This window comes from Amblyomma americanum, chromosome 5 (genome assembly GCF_052857255.1).
Source record: "Amblyomma americanum isolate KBUSLIRL-KWMA chromosome 5, ASM5285725v1, whole genome shotgun sequence".
Lineage (NCBI taxonomy): Eukaryota > Metazoa > Arthropoda > Arachnida > Ixodida > Ixodidae > Amblyomma > Amblyomma americanum.
Window position 1 is genome coordinate 184287390 of NC_135501.1, and position 17350 is coordinate 184304739.

The 17350-nt window shown below is 46.8% G+C and overlaps 1 protein-coding gene across 1 annotated transcript; it reads right to left on the reverse strand.

Moving 5' to 3' along the window:
* Positions 1-45: 45 nt before the first annotated feature.
* LOC144135405 (salivary cystatin-L-like) lies at positions 46-8035 on the reverse strand. Its single transcript, XM_077668068.1, has 3 exons — positions 7626-8035; positions 3041-3145; positions 46-200 (listed from the first exon to the last, which is right to left on the reverse strand). Exons 1-3 carry the CDS (start codon positions 7881-7883, stop codon positions 93-95), a joined length of 471 nt encoding a protein of 156 aa, XP_077524194.1. The 5' UTR covers positions 7884-8035; the 3' UTR covers positions 46-92.
* Positions 8036-17350: the final 9315 nt, after the last annotated feature.

Below are 17350 nucleotides of genomic sequence, written 5' to 3' on the forward strand. Positions count from 1 at the left end.
AAGAACCACTGAGGCATACGCAATAAGACAGTGCAAATTGCTGAACATTTTATTACTCCGCAGTTTCTTTATTATTTTTTGCACAAAGCGCATCAGTACAGTGGGGACTCGAAATTCTCCCATAGTCCCGGCTCGCACATGACGTCTTCAAGCTTCAGGGAACGGGTGTAGCGGAATCTCGCCTGGCAAATGCCGTTTGGCTGGAAAAGTGAGAAGTGTGCAGTGAATCAAACTTTTCAATGACAAATTAAAAGCCAGGGTGTCCAGTTTCTGTCATAATCACCAGCCTGACTACACCCACTGTAGTGGAAAGGCTTCTCCCATGTCTCTCCAATTAACCTTATCCGTTGTCAGCTGAGCCAACCATATATATCCCCGCAAACTACTTTATCTCATCCGCCCACCTAACCTTCTGCCGCCCTCTTGCCTTCGAATCACATGCCCTGCCCAAGCCCATTTCTTCCTCTTGATTTCGACTAGGATGTGATTAACTCGCGTTTGTTCCCTCACCCACTCTGCCATCTTTCGGTCTCTCAACATCACGCCTATCATTTTTCATTAGCCTCCACGTTTCTGCCCCGTGAGTGCCGATAAGGTACAGCTGTTGTACACTTTTCTCTTGAAGGATACTGGTAAACTGCAGTTACTGTACGCAAGCGTTTTTAGGTTACAGTTCAGTACAGTTCACACGCATTTCGCTTCTTTGGTGCTATTAATTTTTTAAATCCTTACTTAAGAAGAACGACATGCAATACTATTTTAGCACTGGGAACGGTGTCGCGTAAAAATAAATGACAGTTTTCAAGGCTTGGGGCAAACAGAATAAATGCAAAGAAAGCTGGAGCAGAAATAAGGTTATTTGTAGGGTTATTCAGCAAAGGACCAAAGAGACCAAATATGTAGCGCGCAGCTATCGTCAACATAAGTGTGTTGTAGATTTAGCAATACCGCAAAACACTACGCAGTAGCAACGGCCCATTTTTGCCTATTTTCGTTACGGAGTGCCCCAACATGGGGGCAAGGGAGCAGTAGGCATATAGACACGAGAAACTCGCGGTGATCAAACACTGCCCATTTATCGCGCATCCATGATTTTATGTGTGTGTGTGCCCCAGTGAAGTTATGACTGGAGAGTAAGTAAGCAAAAATATATTCGCATGCTCAGATCAAGAAGGCTTCAGTGTTAGATCAGTTCTGCGAAGCTACCGGCTATAGTTCTTGAACAAATTGTGGTGTAGGCCGATTCCATTTTCCGGGACGCAGTCGCTGGACTCAATATTTCTAACTCTTCCAGGCGTCCTCATTATTTCGATTGCAAATATTTTTTTTTCTCTCAAATAGTAAATTCGGGCTCAAGTAAGCGAATTCTTCAGTTATCCTGCGCAAAACACCTACGAGGAATTCTTTACATGCAAGCACAAATTTTGATATAAAGTGGCACAGCGTTTCGAAAGTAACATAGAAATGAGAAGATTTTTGGAATAAACTGCTGCGAGATCATGGAGTTTGCTTTGACGATGCAGATTAAGACACTAGAAAATTACTGGTGGCAAACACTCCGTGCGTGAAAGTGGCGGAATACATCCTGCGAAGATCACTCTTTGGAGAAACATTTACTGCTTTCGGTAGTTCGCATGAAAAAAAAAACACACTCCGTTTTGCAATCCCCTAGCGGACTTGGGCGACCCAGGCTCGTCGTAAGCTGACTCATTTTTGGCTCATGACGAGTTCAGTTTGTGTGCTTGATGGAACCGTGCGTGCGGTTTAAGGTGAGTAGGCCTCGTCCACAGCAGTTTTTTTTTAATTTGCCCACAGATGGCATCTTGTGTTCTATATGCCCGTTTTGGTACCATTTTGAAAAGAAAAAGTGACCGTCAAGGAGTTAAGGGTACTTAATTCGAATTAAAAAAGAGAGGGGGGGGGGCACTGAAAGATGTAACACACTCACTGAAGAAGCTGGAGTTCGCTATGCACCTGTTTGTCTACATAACGCCTTGAAAATATAAAATTTCAGGTTCTGGAGACTGTAGGATACTTTTAGATCGTCCATTATTACGTACCACGCCCAATGCGATTCTCGTTATTACGAATCCTCCCGCCTTCATACTGCCACTGCTATACTACCCGTTCTACGCATGCTACTGGCTCTATAGCTGCTATCTCGGTTGCGACGAGAAACGTCGTGCGTCTGATCCATATAATGTAACTAATGCACGCTGCAGTTATCACCAGCGGCCATCGCAAATGTGCTGCTGTGTTTTTCACCCTTCATGTTGGGAAGTGGTAAAGTTACACGGGGCAAGGCAGCTAAGAGCAGCCTTTTATGAATATTTAAATGATAGCGTTTTTTGCTATGAAAAAAAAAAACATAACACTGACATCATGGCTCTGTTACTGACTGAATCCCTATCGGTTGAGCCATTTTTTGCAGAGTGCGTACGGAAGTGGCCAATGATAATTGACGTTCGCTCCTTTGAAAAATCATCTGAGGGGATGAGGGCGTGCTCATTGTTTCTAATAGATGAGTTGTATCTTGGTTCTTGCTATGTACCGCAAGCCGAGAGTGTCAAGATTGGTTTCATGGGGTTAAAGGTCCCTAAGCGACTCAGGGTATGAGGAACGCAGTAGTGGAATGCTCCGGATAATTATCCACCATCTGGGGTACTTTAATGTGCAACAGTGAGCAGGTCTTTAGCGCCGCGGCCGGAATGGAACCCACGTCCTTAGGGTCAGCAGCCGAGCGCCACAACCACTGAGCCACCACGGAGGCTTGAATGAAAGCGGGAAAAAAAAGTTCCTTTCTTCAGCCAGGAATAAGCCCTGCGCAATATGTATCCAACGCAGAGAGTACAGTAATCTGGAAATCACTTATTTTTGCAGGTCTTCGCTCGGCGCTAGGTATACGGCAGAGATGCGGCCATGGACTGTAAGGAAAGCGGCTGCATTGTGTGGTCCTTGCGGTGCAAGCTCCGTTGTAGGAAGCGTTGCAGCGCAATCATTAACCGATACCTGCTACTCTAGATAGGCTGACCGTATATACCTGGGAGTCGATCGGCAGGCAGATCTCCTTGGAGTATGGGTCCGAGAGTTTGCAGGAGCTCTCAACGGTGGTGAACTCCAGCCTTGTCACTATCCCGTTCAATACCTGAGCGAGAAAAAATGATTAATAAGGAAGCCAATTAATGCACTATCTCAGAACCAAGTCCTGACATTTATGTTGCCCCACTCAGTTTCACTATTCTTGGGTGTTTTCCTCGCTGGCTCCTAACATCGCGGCCAGATCTTTGGTTAGTAACCAAAATCCGCGTAGTGCAATGGATTAACAGAACGACTCCAATTTTGGATGTTGACGTGATGACGATTTTGACACCGATTATATGCAAGCGGGCATGAGTTATTTTGAGCTTGCTGACGAAAATTATGGAACCGGTGGTAAAATGGATGAAAGGGAGAATTCAGGAGAACGCGGTAGAAAAGCCAGACGTGAAATCTTAAATAGGTTCCTCACTTCCGCCACTAGCCGCATTAGGGTTGCGAATGACCGTATTCAACGGGGAAAGGAAAGCTGTAAATACTACTAACCGAGCGCGAAAGTAAGATCTAGTACCTTATTACGGCCTCGCTATTGGTGATTTTCACGACCAAGAGGGGGCGCCTCAGTTTGTCCGGTATAGCGGCTTGCATGGTTAACGAGCACGAAGAGAAGAAGACGACAACACGACACAGGCGCTCACTTAGAACTGAACGTTTATTGAAAAAAAACCAGCAATATGTATACAAAAAGGCAAAAATACAAAGAAGCAAGAGACTAAGGTATACAATGACGCCGCACCAGGAATCTTAATCAGGAACGGATTACATGCGCATCGACAAGAGATCTAAAGCAATGTAGTGAGCATCGGTACGAAAGAAGAAATACACGAGACAAAATCAAGAGTCATCAAGGAAAGCTATTTCATGGCTTGTTAGGGTGACTGAGGGGTGCTAATGAACGTGTCGATTGATTGTGCAATGTAATACGCTTCCTTTAGCTCGCGTCTCAGTTGATTAGGGTGTGTAAAAAGAACAACAGTGGTATCAAATTTTGCGCACATCGCTTACGTTTTCCTAGCCGGTCACAATCCCGGCAATGTTCAGACAGGTTAGAGCGGTCTTGGTTAAATGAATTCATATGCTCCATAAGGCGTATGTTTAAGCAGCAGCCGTTTTGGCCGATGTAAGCATGGCCGCAGGTCGTCGGAATTTTGTTTACTACATTTTTACAGCATTCAACATATTTGTTAACGTGCTTGATGCCACATACTTTACTGCCGGGACGGGATGTAGGGTCCGCCCGTTTTTGGATGGCCGCGCACAGGCGGGAAAGCTGGGCAGGGGCGGAGAAAACGAAGTGAACATCAAAGCGTCCACCTACTTTTTTCAGCCAATGTGAAGTTCTATGAATGTATGGGATGACAGCAACCTTTCTTTTTTCGCGCTTGTGCCTACTGCTGGCAGTGCGGGACCTAATAGAACTGTCAAGCCTCTCGCATAGACGGGAGAGGGCCGCTTCAGGGAACCCCGATGCTCTCAGCCTTGCTATATGTTCATGGAAAGCTTTTTGAGCATTGTGCAGACATGATTTTACGAGGGCCGATCTCAGAGAGAAAACGGCTACACCATGTTTAATAATAATAATAATAATAATAATAATAATAATAATAATAATAATAATAATAATAATAATAATAATAATAATAATAATAATAATAATAATAATAGGTTTTGGGGAAAGGAAATGGCGCAGTATCTGTCTCATATATCGTTGGACACCTGAACCGCGCCGTAAGGGAAGGGATAAAGAAAGGAGTAAAAGAAGAAAGGAAGAAAGAGGTGCCGTAGTGGAGGGCTCCGGAATAATTTCGACCACCTGGGGATCTTTAACGTGCGCTGACATCGCACAGCACACGGGCTCCTTAGCCTTTTGCCGCCATAAAAACGCAGCCGCCGTGGTCGGGTTCGAACCCGGGAACTCCGGATCAGTAGCCGAGCGCCCTAACCACTGAGTCACCGCGGCGGATTTTGAGCATTGTGCAGACATGACTCTACGAGGGCCGTTCTCAGAAAAAACGGCTACACAATGTTTAATGGTTTTTGACTGCGTGGAAGAGTCATTCATCAATGGTTTTGAACTTCTGGGCGCGTAACACCAGCAGACATGATCAGGCAAAAGTGCAAGTTCAGCTCCAAAAACTGAAGCTTTTCTGTTTTGGAAGTTCGAAAGTGAAGGACAGTCAAGAGCTATTTTCTTTGGAGACATTTAAAATATCACCAACACGCGTATTGAAGTTGTCTATTTTTGTGAATATCATAAAGTCATAAATATACCTAAATATGCGAAAGTTAAGGTCACGGAGGTTCGCTCTTACAATTCTGTAAATTCGGCTCAGAAAAATATCGCGAAGAGTGGGCGCAACGGAGGAGCCAATACAAACACCGAAACTTTGGACATAGCAGTTATTGCACCAACCCAGAAAGGTTGACCGCAGATAAAAAGACAGTAATTCAAAGAAATGTTCAACCGACGTGCATCAGCACCCCTTCAGTCACTCCTACAAGCAATGAAATAGCTTTCCTTGATGACACTTGATTTTGTCTCGTGTATTTCTTCTTTCGTACCGATGCCTACCGTATTGATTTAGATTTCTTGTTGACGCACGTGTAATCCGTTCCCGATTTAGATTCCTGGTGCGGCGTCATTGAACCTTTGTCTCTTGTTTCCTTGCATTTTCACCTTTTTGTGTACATATTGCTGTTTTTTCCCCATAAACGTTCAGTTGCGAGTGAGCGCTTGTGACGTGTCGTTTTCTCTTCGTCTTTTTTTGCGCTCGTTAACCATAAATACATACCAACCAGCCCAACTTCTTATGTTAACGCTTTATAGCGGCGCAATGGTAGATTGCTTCTGAACGCAGCGAAGGTAAACCGTACTTGTATCTATAATTTTTCTCTCCAATGGTCGCATTGTTGTCCGTAACGCTGAACCCTTCCTGTTAGCCCTTTTCATTCTGAATGCATGCTTCCAGTCAGAGCGAAGGGATGGGGCAATAACAATGTGAAAAAAAAGATTATAACGAAATAGAGTTCGAGTAAGTCATCCTATAATTTCTCTCTCCCCTCCGTACCTATGCTCCGTTTCATACATCCGGTGCAACACTGTGAAAGGTACGGACGTAGTCCACACGAAAAATAAAAGGAAGGCGTGTTAGTCCGCGCTTGTTTTGTGTACGAGTGGTACAAGGCATGAGAAAGCGAAAGCGGGTCGTCAGCAATAAGAGCGCAATTAATCAAGCTCATGACAAATGTGTTATGTAGTAAACCTGCAGACAAAGCATTCACTACGTTTCGCTCATCGCAAGGAACGCACTACCTTTTGGTCACGGATGCAGGCAGCGCAAACAAGTACGCTAGCTTTGACAGCGTTGCACCTGATGTATGAAACGGAGTACAGCAAATCAACCTATGCGCAGGCCGTAATAAGGCCAGCCATTACAGCGACTTTCTTGCGCAAATCTCCTCGCGCTTCCGTTGGTTTTGAGTACTCAGCGATGGTTGTCTATAAATAGCGTCTCGTATTTACATAGCTCAACGCAAACCCTTCAGAAATGGAGGCACATTGAGTGACAAGAACTGCGCCGTCATCGTCTTGCAAGCGTCCTGTTACACAACGTGTTCGTCATGTCCCCATGCTTTCTCGGTATTGCTAGCACCAGAAAACTCGCACAGAGGCGCTTACCGGCTCTTTACCTCGTCCGTATGCAGATATCCGCGTGACAGGGCTTTTAAGACATAATTATACTGCAAAACCTTTTCGATACCAATGTCCGAGTAGGCTGGAAAGCCAGTGACGAAACGGAGCAAATGGCATGGAGTCACGCTCCGATCCTTCTTAGGATGGATGAATGGATGGATGGGTGGGCGAATAAGGCTGAACCCTTTAAATCGGGCGGTGGTTCAAGCGTCGATTTAGTTAAAGTCGCCGAACAGCATCGTTAGTCATTACGTAATTACGCAGCCGCAGGGTGAGTGAATCGGAATGTGGTGTTCAGTAACAGGACGTCATGGCGAGCCAGCTGTCATAGAAGGCAGCCCCGCTAAATTGTACAACGCAAACACGATCTGATCGGCGTCTCAAAGGTTGCGCAAAGATGAAAGTGTGGACGGGTGATCCACTCCTAAGCTGAGCACGACAGTGCATAGCCACACTCTTCGGTGCACCTGTGCGTACGACGCGGCCGCGCATCGAAACAAAGTGGTCTATGGGTAAATGACCCTGGAGGTGGTGCTTTGGGTCATCTTTGCGCCACCGGTAACGACGCACTGGCGCACCGAAGATTGCGGCCAAACACTCGCGTGTTCACTCGAATAGTGGATCACCCTGTATGAATGCAGGCAGTGAATGAGTTGTACATATTGAATGAAGAAATGTTCAGAGTAGTGGCAGCGGTACGTGGATGAGGACAGAATTAGAGAACAGTGCGAGAGGCTTTAGCTCAGCGGTAGGCGCAGGTGGCCTGCCAACGGTGATGATGAGAACGGTTCTCAAAACTTGACCAACGTAGCGCGAAAGTAGTTGCCCCGATTACCTGGTTGGCTGCTCGGGTGACATGCAGGACAGTGCTCAGGTGGGTGGCGTTGCGATGGTGAGGATACATGGTGGGGTCGGCCAGCGCCAAGTGGCCGAGGTTGCGGTACGTCTCTGACTTGAGCCACACGTCGGGCACGAATACGCAGGAGTCCTGGACGCGGCTTCGGTTCGCCTCTTGGACGCAGCCGCTGAAGAAGCCGGCCTCTCCGATTCCGCACAGGCAGAGCAACAGGACTGGCACGGCCAAGTTGAACATGACGTCCACGCGCGCAAATCGTGTCTGGTAGGTACTACGGACGGAGGTCTTCGGAAAGGTGGCGAACAGCAAGCTACTTCAAAGTGCTACTGAAAGCGCGAGACGGACGAAGGCAGCCTGTCACTGTGCGGCGTTGAAGGAAGCCAGAGCTAAGAGGGGACAACGAACGTTAAAGTAATAATAGCGCCAAAGAAATGCAAAACGTTTAAGCAAAACGGGGGGGGGGGGGGGTAAAGAGCCCTTTCCCTTCAGGGTCACGTCTGTTATCGTGCATTTAACTTGTCTGAAACCGCGCACCAAACGACGAAGCCGGCAGTGGCTTATCTGCCTAAGTGGACCCTACTGGTTTTGGAAGCGTTAAAACGAGGCTTTCCAAAATGATAATCGCGAAGTGGCCCTGCCGCCGAGGGGCGAAGGCGATGTTATCGCTTCGTTTCAGGCGCTGGCATACCAAATGGCATTGCGGGGTCAAGCAGCAGTCCTGAACAAGGGAATAATAAACTGGATGCGCGGAGGATTCAGAATAAACAATATTACTGAAAGGGCTCAAACAACATACGGCGTTTGAGGCAGGCAGACCGGGACGGCAATTTTTCTTCTCCTTCAGTGGCAGAGAAACCGGAGGTCAAATAATTACAAAGTAAATAGGAACACATACCTTCTTGGATTTTTTTGTCTTCTTCCTTTCCCTCGAAGATGCCAGTTTCGAAGAGACAGATCATTGGTCTTAACACGCAGTAATTCACAAGGTAAGCTGCGCAAAAAAAAAAAAAAAACTGAAGCAACAAGAGAACAAAAAAGAAAGATATACAGCCAAAGATATTCGTGCAAGCGACGAAATGGGAAGGAGGAAACAGACGTCTGAGAGCGCATAATAGTCTGAAGGACGACAAAGGTGACGTCATGTGTGTGCTCAAGACAACAACAACATTTCGCCTGAGACAATAGATCACTTCCTGCTGTTCTGCCGCCGCTTCTCTCATTTGAAGAAGCGTCTTTTGCAAATTCCCTTTCATCAACTGGGTTTGCCTGTGTCCTCTGCGGTTGTTCTTTCCATTGGCGCTTCTTTGCTTGGACGAAGCGACCAGAGTGTGCGCTCTGCTCTTCAAAATTTCCTTCAAGAAACGCAGTCACTCCCATTCTTATTTTTTCTCTCTCTTGCCTCTCTCAATCAGTGCGAAATAGAAACATTGCAGGCGTTGTACGCGATTATGCACATTAAGCCATTGTCCCATCTTCAATCTCCAGGTTAACAGGACTCCTGTCTTTGCGTCTTCAAATCTGTCAGCTATATACTATTACTAGTCCTTTTCGCTTCAAAACGGTACTGTTTCCAGCAATTGACCGCCTGTGTCTTGGCCACTCCCCCGCAATCAGTATGTGCCATCTTTATTTGAGGGCAACCGGCCGTGTCGGTGTCTGTTCCCGGAACAGGAACTTGGTGACGATACAAATGCTATAATACATAACATAGCGTGGTGAAACTATTACCAGAGGATACAGAGGAGCGACCTGAGGCCACCCCCTCATTAAACGACGGCCGCTAACCCTTGGGCAGCGGCGGCGTCTTCAGCCAGCTGGAGGAGCTTGATCGGTGTCCCTGGGTCGGAGCTGAGCATTAGAGCCTCGCAGTGATCAGAGTCGGTAATGTACTGACTCGCGGGCAGGGGATGCGGGCAGTTCCAGATCATATCGTTTAGATCGGCTTTGCTATCACAATTTTGGCATTTGTCTGAGTCCTTCCGAATAAAAGCTACACAATTGGGGAATATCTGCAAGTTACCAGCTTTCTGTCCGATATGTTTTTCAAGTCTTATGAAAATTGAAATTGGTTTTTTGGGCAAAGGAAATGGTGCATTATCTGTCTCACATCTCGGCAGACACCTGAACCGCGCCGTAAGGGAAGGGATAAAGGAGGAAGTAAAGAAACAAGAGGCGCCGCAGTGGAGGGCTCCGGAATAATTTCAACTAACTGGGGATCTTTAACGTGTACTGACAACGCACAGCACACGGGCGCCTTGTGCGTTTCGCCTCCATCGAAACGCAGCCGCCGCGGTCGGGTTCGAACTCGGGTACTCCAGATCAGTAGCCCAGTGCCCTAACCACTGAACCACCGGGGAGGGTTCGTGTTATAGAAAAAACTTCATTTCCTGGTAACAACACGGAAGGGTTGCTTATGCGTGCCTCACCAGCCGTACCGATAAAGCAACCCGCCATCACTTCCCACGTTAAACTGTCGCGGTACTTTAACAGCAAAGCGGAAATTTGGGCGAGTTGGTAAGTGTTCATTTTCTCTCTCAGCGCAACACGAACGGGACACAAGACGAAGCGCCTGTTTGTGCTAGTCCTTCGTCTTGTGTCCCGTTCGTGTAGCGCTGAGAGAGAAAATAACAGCAAAGTTGTCTTAGCTACTTTTGCATAAACTACAGCAGCTCTTATTGTTTCTTAGTTACGAAAGCAGAATGATTTCTTAACTAAAATGCTTTCGTAAAGCCACTTAAGTGCCTGTTGTTGCCTGTCGCTTTTTCAGAATGCAGCCTTACTTTTCCAGCACCATGACTAGTTGGTGCGCGAAATAATCGAGGCTTGCATTGTAGATAAAGACTGAAAAACACGGGCTAGCAATCCTCAGGGTAGCAAGCAAACTGTTACTCTGGATAACAAATTACTTGTCTTCTTTGGCTGACGCAGTGTAGCACACATTTGTGAGAATTTGTGACCAAAAGTTGTATTGCTGATAGCTGCTTGTGAAATATCGGTACCTTCTAAGTTCTTTCGGCACTTCATCAATACGCACCCGCTATATCGACTACAACTTAGTTGCAAAATGTTGCGTAGCGGGCGTCACACAAACTGCTGAACTAAATTTTTTTTTCGCACAATTGACCATCGTCAAGTCGTCGAATGGTGGGCCTAATTTCTGTATGGCAGGGGCAGTTTGACGGCTTTCTTTAACCGCGGTTAAGTCGGCTAACCCCATTTAAGTGTAATCGCAGTTACAAAGCCTGTGTGACAAGGGTATTAGGGTGCTACATGAGGCGGGGTCCTTGCGGACGGAATCTCATCCAGGGCCTCGAGCAGTGAAAGAACGTATCGAGGTAGCAGGGCGTAGAGGATCACCTGCACGGACTTCATCGACTGGCTTGTGTAAGCGTACAAGCTCCCGCAATACAGACAACCCAGATCGAGGTGATCGGCTCTTCATATAAGAGAAGTTTCACCATCGGTCATGTTCCTAAGCTCGACAGGAGTAATCGCGAAAATCGGCAACATATACTTGTATGTCGAACGCTTCGCAAGCTACGTATGCATAAACAATGTCCCTGAAGACAAGAAACCGTAGTTGTTTAAGAACGTGCTCGGCGCGGAAAAGTATGAAGAGCTAAAGAAGATAGTACTGCCTGATTTGCCTTCTCAGAAGACTTCGATGAAAAACAGCTCCTTGAAGCTCATTTCATTCCACTTAGCGCTATCATTGCAGATCATTAAATTTAATCGCCAAATGCTGAAGAAAAATAAAGTATCAAAGATTGTATCACTTAACTACAGCATGCACGTTTTTTATTTTTTTTATTGGTTTTGGGGGAAAGGAAATGGCGTAGTATCTGTCTCATGTATCGTTGGACACCTGAACCGCGCCGTAAGGGAAGGGATAAAGGAGGGAGTGAAAGAAGAAAGGAAGAAGAGGTGCCGTAGTGGAGGGCTCCGGAATAATTTCGACCACCTGGGGATCTTTAACGTGCACTGACATCGCACAGCACACGGGCGCCTTAGCGTTTTTCCTCTATAAAAAAAAAACGCTAAGGCGCCTGTGTGCTTTGCGATGTCAGTGCACGTTAAAGATCACCAGGTGGTCGAAATTATTCCGGAGCCCTCCCCTACGGCACCTCTTCTTCATTTCTTCTTCCACTCCAGATTACGATTTCGGCGCGTTTCTAAATGATCATTTAAGAGATAGACTGGTAGCTGGTTTGCAAGAGGAAGACGTCCGGAATACACTTTGAACGCCTAGCCCCGTGCACGGGCACGGAGCGTATAGCCTCGGGAGAGGTTTCATGCAACTGCGGTTTCATGCTAGAGGTTTCATGCTACTGTGCGCGTAATGTCTTAAGGCGGTGCCTTCAGTATGGAGAACTGAATAGGAGGTGGCGAATACAGCATATAGTAGACAATGAAGCATCTTGAACTACTGTGGTGGACTCAGTTGGTTTCCGTGGTGTGATTTCCACATAAATGCGAGCAACTTTCCAGAAGTGCAGCTTTGTCTCCTATGGCATTCTTTACAGCTTATGAAGCGGGCACAGTCTTAGGACCTCGTTTGAGTGGGAACAAACTGCCTACCTTATTCCAATCCACATTTTGCGATAAAGAAAAACTACGTACGAGTCAAAACCAAGAGAGATGGCCTATTCACTCACGCCTCGAAGACTATATTTGTTTGCTGTAATTGCAGCGGGTTTAAACAAAATTTACGCAGCACCTTTTCACTACATTATTCATTCTGCTTTTGGTTCCTCTTGTGGTGTTGTCTTTTAGGCTTAGTTCAGAGAACATTTCTACGCCTCTTCGTCCCTCAGTTATTGTTCACATTCACCAGAAACTTTTGTTTACGAAGCTTATTCGGCTGATAGTAATTAAACGGTATGCACACCAATAGAACCCTTCCGTTCGAAGTCGTGGAAAAGGAGTTTGAACAATTCCAGTTTTCTAACCAAAGGTTCAACGATCATTAAGCTATAAAATGTTCCAGTGTCTTCCTCCTTCCAAATAGCACCTCCAAGAAAAATACAAGCAAACAAAAAAGCAACATGCAGCCGAAGAGAGCGAGATATGCTGATAGTTCGTGAATCTGAATGCTATTTGCTGTTACGTTATCGTCCTCTGAAATTTCACTGATATCAGTAACAGCCCGGCACTCTTTCAACCCCGCGTAAGAATAGAGTGCAGTTTCCAGTAACCGTCGAAGGATTTTGCTGAACACATCAACGCGTGCAAAGTCTTTCCGGGTGCTGAATGATAACAAGGAAAAGTTCAGCCGTTCGCGTAATTCACCGTAATTTCCTCTGTATATTGCGCGGTCCCAACCTTGCGGTCCCATCAGAAAGCAAGCAAAGCCCTGCCGCTCCGTGCAGTCAAGACACTCTTTCTTGTTGCCGAAAAGAAGCGGCATGTTTTTCTTCTTGTGTAGGAATGCATTCCACAGCTCTACATACAGGTCACGACGAATGAAGCTCCTGTTGTTCGCAATTACCTGTAGTAGATTAGAACTGTTTAAAAAACAGGGCACAAGGCTACCTTCGTCCAGAGCTGACTCCACCTCTTCCAAGGTGTCGATGAAACTTGGCTGCCCCGTTACTGTGAGACGGGAGGTCAGCTCTCCCCGAAAGTAAACCGACAAAGGCATGATTGCTACAAGCCAAATAAGCATTAAAACTTTCCGAAATGACCATTGGCGGGAAGTAGCCTGTGATTGCCGTCCAGTGTCCATAGGCGAAGAGGCGGAAAGTAAAGAGGCTACAAGAAACAGCGCCGAATCCATGTTCGAACAGTCCTGGCCGAATTCGAAGAGGTGGCTGCCGGTGAGGACAAGCCAGGAGGCGATCGTAGTGAAAACAATAAGCAGAAAAACCCACCATGATTGTGTGAGCAAACTCAAGAGTGAACTTTCTGCAGAGTTTGTACCTCTAGACGTGAAAAGGGTCTCTAGACCATACTCTGAAACCGGCGAAATTCGCAACACAGAGAAAGATTGTGGAGCCACAAGTGTCAGCATCCCCAGCACGTCAACTTCTCCTCGAAAGATGGCCGCTAATGCGTGGAAATAATCTGAATACATCTTGGTTCTCAGCGTAACGTTCCGAGCACGGAGTGCTGTGGTTGTTACGCTGCGTTGAGAGCTGCGGCATCTTTGCCTCTCGCTTCCATCCCCGTCTACTGTCGGGAAAATTGCGAATGTAATCACTTCACTTCCGGGTGGTAAAGTAAAAGGTGTGCCTTCTTTGATTTCTTTAAGAGAGCACGTTCTCGAGAAGACGGAAACTCTGGTCAAAGCTAAACGGCATCTTCCAGCGTCCTCGAGGTGATTGAACCTCGGACCATCACCGCACAGTGAGAAACCTGTACCGATCGCTGCTAATTCTTCAATCTGCAGGATTGCGCGATCGTCGTGAAATACAATCCATTCTGCAGAATAAGGCGGGTCGTACTTGGCTAAAAAGTGGCGAATGCAAAAACCCTTCTCTTCGAGAACGCCCGCGACTACAACCACCGTTCGAATATTGTGCATTCGGTTCGCGGCGAGAGTGTTTTCAAATTCTTTGCTATAGCCCCTAAGGGGCGTAGCCTTTCCTGAATAAGCACGCATCAGCGAATTGTCAAATGGGTCCCACTGCTTACCGCATGTAAGGAAGACCAAGGCATCATTTGTGCGGACCATGTTTTCAAGAACAGAGGATGCCCATCTTACGAGCTTGCCCCAATGACATGGCTGCGGCGGATCACCAACACGAGGGCCCTTCGAAAATGCTGCCGCGCTAACTGATGTAAATGTAAGGAGTAACACCAAAATGACAGAAGTGAAGTCTGTCGCTCGGAGTGTTGCTTGCGTTTCAGTCATGGTGACGTATATCGCTGTTTTTATGCGCTGAACCTGGAAGAGAGAAGGCAGAATGTAATCGTCCGAGTTTACCGTTTAATGCAAACTCTACCCAGCACAAATGTCGTCACTCTATGTGTCGGCTAGCGATAACGTTTTTAACCATTATCTGTCACGGAGGTTAGTCATTTTCACTCAGGAGAAGTGCAGGTGGTTTGAATGTAAAAGCTGCTGCATACAATTCCCACATAGAACACGAATGGGATTTATTTTGACCGAAACGCTGGGACTCTTATCTTAGCCCCGAAAGCAGAACTCTATTCCTAAAAAAAAGCTGCGCTTACAACCTAACTTTTTCACATTATACCTTAATTGTCTTCCTGCTCCACCATTGAAGGGCGTAGCCCCAGGAGACATTGGCATTACAAGGACGTGTTTCATATTAGATATGGGTAACCTTCTCTACTCAAGAACAATAACATTTATCTTGATATCGACCGTTAATAAAGATGATACTTGCTCCGAGGGGTGAGAAAGTAATTGAGGCTATGCAAGTTAGATAACAGCGTAAGGAACCAGCGCAATGGTGCATGATCCAAAAGATGGGGAAGTTTTAAACAAAACACATGTATCGTTTTCTGGATGAGATCCGAGCTTTCGCTAGATAGATAAATAGATAAAGAGGAGGAAGGAAAGGCAGGGATGTTAACCAGAAAGGGGTTCCGGTTGGCTACCCTGCACTGGGGAAGAGGGATTCGGGGACTAAAAGGAGGAAGAGAGAAGGGGAAAAAGGCATAACACACACAAACACGCACAACGCTGTCACAATTTGTCACTCAATCCAGTCGCTCTCAAGTAGGCAAAGAGTGCCTTGTATGCCTTGAGGGCAGTCGACTGCTGTGGCCACGGACCGAGGATCTTTTGCTCTGTTAATGGGCGAGGATCGAGGTGGTCCAGGGCACAACACAGTGTATGTCTTGCACTCGCAAATGCAGTGCACTCACAGAGAAGATGAGCGATGGTCTCCTCACAACCACAGCTCTCAAAGGCAGGGCTGTCGGCCATCCCCATCCGGAAAGCATAGTAATTGGTAAATGCAACACCGATCCATAAACGGCATAAGAGTGTTGCGTCGCGACGTTCTAAGTTACGTGGAAGACGAAGGCGCAGTCCAGGGTCCAGTGCCGTGAGGCGGAGGTTGCAAAACTCTCCCGTGTTCCACGCTGAAAGTGTGAGCTCCAGCGCCAAAGGGCGAAGCCCACACGCAGCGTCAGCTCTCGATATTGGGATCCTCACTGGAAGTCCGTCGTTGTAAGCAGAACGCGCAGCCGCATCGGCCTGGAGATTACCGTTAATACCAGTGTCCTGGCAGCCATTGAAAAATGATGTCATGATGTCTGCCGAAGCCTGCAGCGCACAGACACCGTGCCTATTAAGATGCCGGTTCCTTCTAAGGCAGTCGCCACCTTACGCGTAGTACCTCTTAGAAAAAGGTGCTGGCTGAAAAGGCGCATCTTACCGCTATTAGTGGAGAAACTGAAATTTCGCTTTTCGCTCTTAAAAGGTTGTAGGTATAGTGATTTTGCTGCAGTTTAACAACCAACTTGAAGAGACTCAAAAAGGCGAAATATTTGCCAGAGAGGATGTTCTTTAGAATTTTTTCGACCATGATCAAAGATTTGGAACAAAAGCATTTTTGAGCAGGAGCCAGTTTATGAACGTATTTTTTTTCCATATATTGTAAAACTTCATTATTACAGTCAATATATCCGCACATCTTCTGTCGGTAGGCTTGTATTTTTCCGCTATTAACGTTCTTGATATCGTCAAAAGTGTACCCAATTGATTTTTTATGGTCGTCTTAACTGCTCGATGCGAGTGATGGAAACGCTCCAAAAGACAGATTTTCCTACACATCGGAAGAATGAACTATTACCTCCAATATTTTCATAACAGTACTCCGGATCAGTAGCCGAGCACTCTAACCACTGAGCCACGGGGCGGGTGATTATCTATAACCGCACCTACGCAGATTCTTCCGGCTTGGACAAGGTTAATTTGATTCCAGAAAGATGGCAGCATGTGCGTAAATTACATCATTTTATCTCTGTAGTATCGAATGTCATCAGCAGGCTGCTTACTCTGTAAAGTAGGCGCAGTCGCGAGGAAAAAAGATTAGCACTGTGACGTGCCACCGTAGCGGCAGGCAGCAACTCTCGCCGCAACGGTTACAAACATGCAAATAACAACAGCGCCAGGCGTGTTCGCGAAGCACGGCGCTGCGCCAGCCGCCGGCACGCTGCGATTTTCGTCCCTACGGTGACGTCATTGTGGCAATCTTTTTTGCGTCGCGACTGTATGTGTGGTAGTTTTCCAGCATGCACTTCAAGCACCGAAAAGAACAAAGCAGAAGAGGAACAACAGAACCGCTTTCATGCTGGAAATCCCAGCGGCGCCTCGGTGGATCAGTGGCTGGTGCGCTCGGCTACTGATCCGGAATATCCGGATTCGAACCCGAACGCGGCGGCCGCGTTTCGAAGCAGGCGAAACGCAAAAGGTGCCCGTGTGCTGTGCTACTGATCCGGAGTTCCCGGGTTCGAACCCGACCCCGGCGGCTCCGTTTTTATGGAGGAAAAACGCTAAGGCGCCCGTGTGCTGTGCGATGTCAGTGCACGTTAAATATCCCCAGGTGGTCGAAATTATTGCGGAGCCCTCCACACAACACCTCTTTCTTCATTTCTTCTCTCACTCCCTCCTTAATCCTTTCCCTTATGGCGTGGTTCGGGTGTCTACCGGATATTTGAGGAAGTTACTGCGCCATTTCCTTTCCCCAACAACCAATTTCCAGTAGTCATTGGCTTATCCATACAAA